Here is a 9,337-nt window from a genome sequence, read left to right as displayed (position 1 = left end):
CTCACAGGAAATCACTTATTGAAATCTGTTGACTGTAAACTCGCAGAAAACCTACTTTAATCCGACGCAGCACTCCCTGTAGAAGTAACAGAAAAGCGTCCGGCTGTCAAAACTTACAGCACGGGTAAGAGAAAGCAAGGCCAGGGCTGCAGGCAAGAAGTTCCTGTCGGTATCACTTTCATCAAACCCCTCCCTTCTTTTCACCGAGATCAGTCGATCGTTTGACATTTGTTTACTCAATAAATCAGCGGCTTACCTTGGGCGTGAAGCCAGGTATGAGTCTCTCCGTGAGCTTGCACAGGACGACCCCATCCTTGAGTGATGTTTTCAGAAACTCCTCCGGGTCCGCTATGTTCTTTTTGGGCGAGCTGAGCACTCCTAACGAGATCAACCACGTTACCGTCTGCTCCTCGGGATTCATAGCTCCACAAAATGCTCATCGCCTAAGCCCGCATTGCTAAAACAGAAAAAGTGGCGGCCTGTTCCGTATCAATATGCAACTCACATCCGCACTTCTGCTAGAAGTTAAAAAAAAAAAAAAAAAAAAACGAGGCGGCGAGAGAGAGAGAGAGGGGAAGGTGGGGGGGGTTGGACGACGCAGTTACTACACACAAAACTGATGATCACCCCTACTGGCAAACAGGCACCTCAACAATACACAGGGTGCTGCACATGCTGTGTGAGAGAGCAGATGGTCTCATCAAGTACAAATGAACCCAGGCTCAGAAAATGAGGAAAGTAACTGATATCTTAGATTCATCAGCATATTTTTTGCATGAGGGGAAAAAACCAGCAGGTCTGCAAACAAGCCTGACGGGGTGTTGTGCAACTGATTTAGGAAACCTGCAAATGTGAAATTCACGTTCTCTCACTGTTCTTCAAAGTTTAATATTTTTGAGTTTGGATTGGAAGATTCATTTTTACACTAATGGGCCTAAATAAAGTCCAAATTGCTTTCAGGAATAAGCTAACTTGTATCTCGCCTGCATGTAATTTCTCAGCTGTGTTTTCAGTGTTTATTCCAAAATCCAATTTATCTGAAAAACATTTAAAACTCTGCTTAACCAAAGTGCTGTACAGTACTAGAATAGAGCAAAACAAAACTGAGTGGAAGGGAAAAAAAATTACTTGAAAACATTAAACCACAGCTACACCCAATTATATAAAATATTAGCAGCCTCCTGCAGAACACAGCAGACTGAGAAATTAATTTAGTAAAAATAAAATGGTCCAGTCAAAGTCCAGACCTAAATTTATTTGGAATTTGTGTCAAGACTTTGGAATTCAGGGATGGGGAAAAAAAATTCAGTCTAGTCATGCCAATCTGGAACAGACAAGGCCCAAAAACCTGCAGCAGTAAGAAGAAAGATAATTCTCCAAATGACTCTTGAGGTCGAACATAAATGCAGGCCATGGTTGTGGTGACGTTTCCTCCAACTTCACAATTATGTGTTACTTTGTGTTGGTCTAACGCACAAAGCCTCAAAGTACTTTAACGTTTGTGACAGAAAAGGGAAAAGTTTGAATATGAATCCATTTTCAAGGTATTACTGGTGTAACTGGGTTAAACTTTTAGAGCACAGCCTGATATTTAAATCCATCTTATCATGTCAAAGTTTAGCATCACTTCAAAAAGTCTGGGGAGAAAAAAAAAATCTGATTTGCTACTTTTAGAAATATTACACATCAACTGCTTTACTGAATTATCTTTCCCAGTTTCACTGTTGTATTGAGACAAAAAGGGAAAACTGATTTTAAAGACTTTATTTAAAACACAACAAATATCAAATTTAACCAAGTCTTCAGTCTGAACTCTTCCCACTTCCAACAGGTTCTTCCAGCCAAATGGTTTCAGTCAACCTCTGCAACGGTGGGCTGCAACAGCACCTGAGAAGCAAAGAACGAAAGATTAAAGCAAGTCGACAGACCTATAGAATGATAGCAAGTTTCAGCTAATCCGACAAATCATGAACAATTTAAAATGTGTATAAATGAGTTTATGCTCAGTTAAAGGAGGACTTGTTGTTTGTTAGTTTAGGTTTGGCTTTACAGGCTGTGCTTCAGAGGGAGTAAGGCAGCACAACATATTATTACAATATTAGTGTGCAACATTGAGATTGCATAGAACTGGGTGCAAAAAATGTTGGCCGATATATTCCACACGTTACATGCTTCAATTTTACATGCTAATGTAATATTTGACCAAGCAGCTGTTGGTCATATGTGCTGGACATACCTAGGTTGATTAAAGACGATCTGGTCAAATCAGCCCAACAACTGGAGGATATAACTGGTATATTTCAGCAGCCATTGCCTTGATGTTCATCCTGCAACACAGAAAAACAATCAACATTGTCCTTGTCTTAAGTGTGTATTGAAAAATAAAATATAAAGATATTGTAGTTCTCAATCCAACTTCAAGTTTCTCCGTATTTTTTTTTTTCCAGTTTGGCTGCTGGGTTGATGGCGTTTCTCCACAGGTCTCCAGTTTTTTGGGGGGCATGCTTGTAGAAGAGGTTTGGTTACTGAACAGAATTTATGCCTGCTTGGTTTTTACTTAGAAAAAAAAAGTTTTTCACTAGATGTCGCTTAATGTCAAAAAAAAAAAAAAATACTGATGCCAATTCTTTGAAACCGCACAACTCGGTTGAGCAAAAAGTTGTTTCGAGGGCTCAGATTGTCAATCTTGTTGATCAAAAGGAAGGAATCCTCATGGTTTGTTGCTCTTAAAAAAAAAATTACCAAATAAAACAATTAGAAGCGCTTATTTCAGTTGACCTCCTTATTGCAGTGTTTCCTGAGGCAAAAGTTGTCTGGAGTGAAGATTGTAATACAGGACAATGAGAAACTCATTTACAGGTGAGAAACAAAGGTTTGCTTTGCTTACCAGCTGATGACTATCGGTCGAGTTGTGTTTGCTTGTTGCCTTTGGTTTTGTCGTTGCATGTCATCAAATTGCTCTAGGGTGATGGATCCATTTCCAAGGGGAACTACATTGGAACATTTTGACAGTAACATTTCCCCATCTGGCAAACAGTAGTGTCCAGTTGGAAGCACATTTTGTTTAATATTTCATTCCACTCCATCACATGTGCGAACAGACTCACCTATGATTACAGAACTTTGCAAAGGAGACGGTGTCGTCACCTTTTCCCCACATTTGTCAGAAATCTTGAGGTGAAAAATCGATGAGCAGATGTAGAGTTTCAACTAAAAGCTTTATTAGCGTATGAAAGCCATATTTAGGGCATTGCAGATTCAATTCACACTGAACTGACAAAAACACTTAACTACACTGTGACATAGGTAAAGAAATACTATATATTAAAAAAAGGGAAGAAAAAAAAAATACACATTAAACGGGGAAAGTAAAAGATACAAAGCTAAGCTTCCTAAGTCACAGATTTAAGACACATTTTGTCTGTTTGTATTTATCAGATTTCTTCCAAAACATGTGTCAAGGATGTACGAAGATCAAAGTTTGCATTAATGAGACTTCCAAGTCCATTTTAGTATCTGTTACGAGCCATTCCTCTATCAGGCCGACCGCCACCACGGCCACCGCGAGGCCCTCCACGACTTGAGCCATACGAGTCACGAGGAGGGTAGCCTCTCTCGCCAGGGGGGGCCGGGCCCCTTTCCTGCCTACCCATTCTCTCTCCACGGCTCGGAGGGTACGGGTCACTCCGGCTGCTGGGGTAACTGTCACGACTGCCATAGCCATCCCTGGAGCTGCTGCCATAGTCATCGTAACGACTGCTTCCACCGCTTCCACCATAGGATGGTGGGGGGCCCCGTGAGGGTGGGGCGCTGCGAGAGTTACCTGCAGGGTCAATGGTTCAGGTAATGGTTCAGGTAATGGTTCAACGTCAATAAATTACTTGCACCGTTAAGTGCGCACTTTCTGCCAATAGAATTCATCCTGTGACAAATTTCATGGGTGGTGTGTTGTTTGTGTTTTTCATCTTCCATTTGTTTGAGTTCTACATTCATTTAATGTGGATGTTTTAGTTGATGAGCAGTTGCAGTTGATATAAAATTAATATCTTCTACATTGAATAAGTGGGTAGTGTTACTCCATTTCTGCATGCCATTTACTCGGGAAGCCATTTTTCCTTTAAGAGGTCCAGGTGAAGAAAAGAGACGAGGTTTTCTGACTTGTCTTGAAGGTTTGTGAAGTTTAGTCCTTGAGGGAGTGCTTTGCTAGGCAACACTTAATGGACATTTCCAAGGTTTTTGAGGGATCCTTACAGTTGCATACTCTGCGTCAAGTCAAATCAAATCAAATTGTTCCTTTGCCTGAAATAGTCACACTTTTGATAAATATAGGAATTGCACAGTGTGGACTGAGCTTTTAGACAAATTTCTGCTTTTAGCCTAGAAGCCAATGTCTGAATTGCATACAAATGTGCGAGTTGGAGGTTTGTTCAGGGTGAAAGTTCTTCTCTTGGGAGGTAGTGAACTTGAGCTTTCTGTTGCAGCCTGTGCCATGACTTATTTTTGCAGCTTTTCCCTGTGTGACGGTAATAATTTGTTGAGCTCATGGAGCTGTATCTTACCGTAACCATCATAGGAATCTCGGTAGGAGCCACCACTGGGACGATCCATGTAGCCTCTCGGCTCTCTGCCACCTCCATAACCATCACGGTCGCTTAGTAAAAAACATAACATAACCCCATTATGTTTAGACGAGTAGGTATGATTTTAAGAATGTCTTAAAACCTTAGGAACTAAAGCAAACCTGTATCTAGGCCTCTCATAGTAAGCACATCAATTATTAAAATAAACTCAATAATTTACATTTGCTTGTTTGTTTTCTTCCCATTTCTTTTTCTACCAGACTGGATAACAAAAGGCTTCACTCCAGTGTGTTGACCCGACTGACCCCCTCTCTTCTTGTTGCCTTAGCTGAAGGAGGAGTGAACTCTGGTGTCAGTTACTTGCCAGGCACACAGTATTGTAGACACAAGCCAGAAAACGCAAGTGGAATTATTCAAATGGAGTGTTTTTGTTGTTAGTTTGCACTTCTGTTTATAAAGGTCCTATCTGGAAGTTTTCCTGGTATGAGAACAAAGATTGATATCTTTGAAGGACAATTTTACATACAGAAACTTCATAATCCATTTCATTTATGGTTTTGGATGTGCATAGGTTTTTATTTTAATTTCATTTAGTGTTTTTGGTTGTTTTGTTCAGTTCTTTTTAATGTTTAAAATCTCTTTCAGTTCAAGTGTTAACTGTTGCTTAGAAATTACAGTTTTGAGCTTTGTTGTACTTCTTTATCACCATCACATTACTTAAAAATGTTATTAAAAAAATACAATATTAGTCATCACAATCATTTCTGGGCAATTTATCGTCAAGCAAAATATGTTACAGTGACAGGCATACCTGTATCCTCTTGACATAGAGCCATAGTCATCTCTGGAGCCAGAACTAGAATATTCTCTGTAGGAGTAATCTCTGGGAGGAGGTCCGTAGTCCCGGTCTCTTGAGCTGTAATCCCGGCTGGAGTATCTAAAAACCATTAAACAGGACCGATCTATTTAGGTTCATCACAACACCAAGGTACAATAAAAGTGTTTATGGAGTGTTTATTCGACAACTTTAACATATTATATTTTAGTAAATCTTTTTTTTTTTTTTTTATCTCGTATGTAAATTTTCCCTTTTATGCTCAGAAATCATTCACAGTAGACCCTGGTTCTGATATTTCCTACCCATCTTTAGGGTTGTAATGGTCATCTCTTGGGGATGGATAATCATCTCTCCTGGACATGGAGTCTCTGCGCGGTGGAGGGCCATAGGGATCCCTGTCTCTGGACATGGGAGCTGAAATGACGACAAGTTAACAGTAATATCCCCAAACCGTTGAGACAAAAAAATTAAATAAAAATAAATTAAAAAAATTAATATTCTGAGACTGTTTTAAATACTCACGTCTGCTCATGGAACCAGATAGGGCCGACCTCTTGGGTGGAGGACCCCCATTGCGAACTGGTGGGCCTCGTTTCATTGGTGGACCTCTGGATGACATCCGACTATAGTAGCCATCTCCATCTTCTGAATCATAGTAGTCTTAAAAGATGGACATATTTTCAGCATTTATCTGAATTAATTAAAAACCCACCTTTTCAAATTTCCCCAATAGGTATCTATATTTAAAAATGCCCGTGTTATCGAGAGGAAACCAAATTCCAATTCCTAGTTTGTGTGCAAACTTTGCCAAAAAAAAAAATCTGATTCTGATTAATACCTTACCTCTGGATGGGGGGCCCCTCATTCCTCCCCTTGACCCGCGGGGCCCTCTGGGAGGACCCCGGCTTCGAGAATGCATAGGCGGCCCTCGTCTGCCAGAACTCTCAAACTGAGGCTTTGTAGCTTGCTCCACTTTAATAGGCTTCCCATCCAAAGACTGGTTAAATAAAAAAGTTACAATTACAATCGAAACTTCAAAATTTTATAAAAAAAATTATATCTTGAAGAAAAACAAAGACCCACCTTTCCATTCATTTCCCGGGCGGCATCTTTTGCATCAGCCGGACTTTCAAAGGTTACAAAAGCAAAGCCCCTCGATTTGTTTGTTTCACGGTCCTTCATTAGAAGTACTGAAACATAAAAACAAAAAAGGTGAGACCAGAAGTGGATTTAAAAAAAATTAAATAAAATTTTTTTTAATATACTTTCAAATTTAAGACATAACAGTTTGTTACTACTTTATATTTTATTGCATCCTGTGAATTGCAATAATAACTAAAAAAACAATAAAACACTTTTATTGAAAGTTTAGTATAAACTACTGATTTGAAAGTTGATGTGTCGCCATCTGGAAGTCTGCAGATGTAGTTTGTGCTGAAATTACTTACTAAAACCATTGATGACATAACATTCAAAATCTATATGTTGCCAAACGCCAAGTATCCTGGTCACACAGCCAGGACTCATCAATGTTTAGGTCTGATAAAACCTTGATTTGTTTGGCTGAATTGGGATTTTTTTTTTTTAATTAGCCATTTTCCAGTACCTGTACCAAAAACATAAATTTAAATATTTGATCAATTAGCCTCAATTTAGTATGTGCAATGTCCAGAGCCTCTTGGGGAGAAAAAAACTGGCAAATTGTGACTTAATCTCAAGATTAAACTCTTATTAAAAATTAAAATAAAAACATTCTATGTCAATTATACCAAGACAGAATATTTAACCCATGACTAATTCTGAAAAGATTATGTAGTGACAAATGTGACCCTTTGCCTGGATAAAGGTATATGTCATTTATTTGAACAATTCACTGAGATAACTAGATGCTGTGCTCCTATTTTAAGCAACTTTTGGGGCTTAGCGGGCATTCAACACTACTCATCCTTAAAGTAATTGAGCAAAGGAAATAAAATAGTTCATATTTCAGGATTAAATTATACATCCATAAACTATTTAGCTTTTCAAAAGGACCCTCAAAGTATTTTGAAAATAAACAAACAAAACAAAACAAAACAAAACAAAAAAAAACATATCTATCGAAAGTGAAAATGAAACAATTCGAGTTCATACAAAGTCTTCAATATTCATTTTAAATATTGGTAAAACTTAAACAAAAGGAAAAGATGCTATTTAAACTGTAATATTACAACTAAAAATATAAAATTTCAAGTGTGTATTAATCACAGCAACACATAAGCTTTGTACGCGGTGCCAAAGCAGTAGAAAATTAAAATCGGGTTCTACTTGTGGAGGGGTCATTCCCACCTTCGACGATCCTGCCATATTTGCTGAAGTACTGCTCCAAGGCCTTGTCGGTGGTCTCTGTGTTGAGTCCACCGATGAAGAGCTTCCCCGGTCGGTCTGCTTCGGCCATTCTGAAAAACAAAGAAAATGCCGATCGGGTCAACTATCACACGGAAAATATTGCACACGAACGATAAAACTGCTCTTAAAAACGAATCATTTGCTAGTTGAATACCTTTTTGCTGGTTTAGAGTCGCTCAACGCGCAAAATGGCGATAAACGCGCCACCAATATCAGCGAAACAGTTATTCACGTTAGAAGACTTTCCCCACGAGCTAGAAAAAAAACATTTAAATACTGCTGTTTAAAACCACAAAGACGCCAAGTGTGAAATATTTAAACCAACACGAACCTAGTCTGCTCAAAGCATGCAGGCTAACAACATGCTATAACGAGGAACTACGAAATTTATCAGGCTCTTGGAGAATACAATGATGGTGAACAACGGTTGCTCTTCTTCCTCTATTTACCTTCTTCCGGTTGAAATTCATACTCCTGCCCCCTAGTGGCACTCCAAGGCGCTGCACATCTGCAACTGCTCTAGTATCGCAGTCATTTTCTGTTTAGGTTTAATGTTTCATCGTTTTCATTATTTGTTCTTATGAAATGCTTGGTTTAAAATCCCTTGAGATTTTAGTCATGCAACCACTCATACCATTTTTTTCACTCTCTTAAGTGACTGAATGATTTGCGACTGAATGACTTCAAAATTTGCGAGGTTACAAAAATTGTCTATCTTTGCTAAGTAGCTCAAGCTCTGTCAAACTGATTGGAGAACGATTGTGGACATCAGCTTACTGGATTTGGATCTGGACTTTGACTGGGTCATTCTGCACTGCTACAGACAAATAAATACACTTTAATTCAAGGAAGCTGTTAATTAGATTTAGGTCTTTATGATTGCATTGTGTTCTCTATTGTGCACTGTAACTTTATGTGGATTTTATGGGTTACTCATTTTGTGAAGCACTTTGTGACATCAGTGCAATTTATGAACCTCGAGGACTCACGAATCAGTGTTAAAAGTTATAAATAAAACTTTCTACTGAAAGGGACTGAACATTGCACTGAAAAAAGATGATGGGTGAATTTAGTTGGACTCTGGCTGGGAAATCCAAAACTTAATTTAATTTCAGGTAAAGCCTTTCTTTTGTTGATTTAAATGTACTATTACACTGAGATTGTTTCTACAGTTGGGATCTGTCTTCTTAATCTGTTTTTTGAGTAAAATCCTGAAGGTTTGGGGTTAAAAACAGGTATTTCTAAATTAGGAACTTTCTACATTTTGCCCACTTTCATTATTAGCTTTTAGTAAATGAGAAAGACTGAATTATATGTCCAGTTTTTGAAATGTTGCTGTTATTCCATATTATCTCCAGTTGGAACTTTGTTTCTGTGATGGTGGAGCAACACTGGTTTCACAGAACAGTTCTGGTTTCGTTCCTGTTTATGCTGGTGTAGCGTAGTTGAATCTGCGTTGTGTCTTGTGAAAATAACAGCCAGACAACAGCTGAGCTGAAGGCACTTTTAATGCTCCTGCATCCAAACAGCA

General features: G+C 38.6%; 2 protein-coding genes across 4 annotated transcripts in view; both read right to left on the bottom strand.

The window, feature by feature from the left end:
- Positions 1 to 534, bottom strand: part of arhgef6 (Rac/Cdc42 guanine nucleotide exchange factor (GEF) 6) — a 53,909-nt gene extending 53,375 nt beyond the window's left edge. For both annotated transcript variants that reach the window (XM_008420677.2, XM_008420678.2), the window contains exon 1: positions 257 to 534. In XM_008420677.2, the coding sequence (XP_008418899.1) occupies positions 257 to 421 (165 nt within the window). In that variant the 5' untranslated portion in view covers positions 422 to 534. The remainder of the gene's footprint in view (positions 1 to 256) is intronic.
- A 1,214-nt stretch (positions 535 to 1,748) lies between these two features.
- Positions 1,749 to 8,256, bottom strand: rbmx (RNA binding motif protein X-linked). Of its 2 annotated transcripts, XM_008420720.2 has the most exons (11): positions 8,138 to 8,256; positions 7,961 to 8,060; positions 7,747 to 7,856; positions 6,502 to 6,608; positions 6,262 to 6,415; positions 5,941 to 6,078; positions 5,721 to 5,832; positions 5,392 to 5,517; positions 4,560 to 4,651; positions 2,237 to 3,823; positions 1,750 to 1,887 (listed from the first exon to the last, which is right to left on the bottom strand). In XM_008420720.2, exons 3-10 carry the CDS (start codon positions 7,853 to 7,855, stop codon positions 3,510 to 3,512), a joined length of 1,152 nt encoding a protein of 383 aa, XP_008418942.1. In that variant the 5' UTR covers position 7,856; positions 7,961 to 8,060; positions 8,138 to 8,256; the 3' UTR covers positions 1,750 to 1,887; positions 2,237 to 3,509. The 2 variants fall into 2 exon arrangements, with proteins under 2 accessions (XP_017162748.1, XP_008418942.1); XM_017307259.1 differs by having other exon boundaries at positions 1,749 to 1,887; positions 2,237 to 2,327; positions 7,961 to 8,256.
- Positions 8,257 to 9,337: the final 1,081 nt, after the last annotated feature.

This window comes from Poecilia reticulata, linkage group LG10, assembly GCF_000633615.1.
Source record: "Poecilia reticulata strain Guanapo linkage group LG10, Guppy_female_1.0+MT, whole genome shotgun sequence".
Classification (NCBI taxonomy): Eukaryota; Metazoa; Chordata; class Actinopteri; order Cyprinodontiformes; family Poeciliidae; genus Poecilia; species Poecilia reticulata.
The sequence above is the reverse complement of the archived record's forward strand: the minus strand, read 5'-3'. Positions and strand labels throughout refer to the sequence as shown.

Coding starts and splice junctions, on each gene's coding strand:
- rbmx (XM_008420720.2), bottom strand. CDS start 7,855: ATGGCCGAAGCAGACCGACCGGGGAAGCTCTTCATCGGTGGACTCAAC. Junction 6,609..7,746: donor ATATGGCAGGATCGTCGAAG/GTGGGAATGACC, acceptor TTTATGTTTCAG/TACTTCTAATGAAGGACCGT. Junction 4,652..5,391: donor TCTATGTCAAGAGGATACAG/GTATGCCTGTCA, acceptor TTTTTTACTAAG/CGACCGTGATGGTTATGGAG.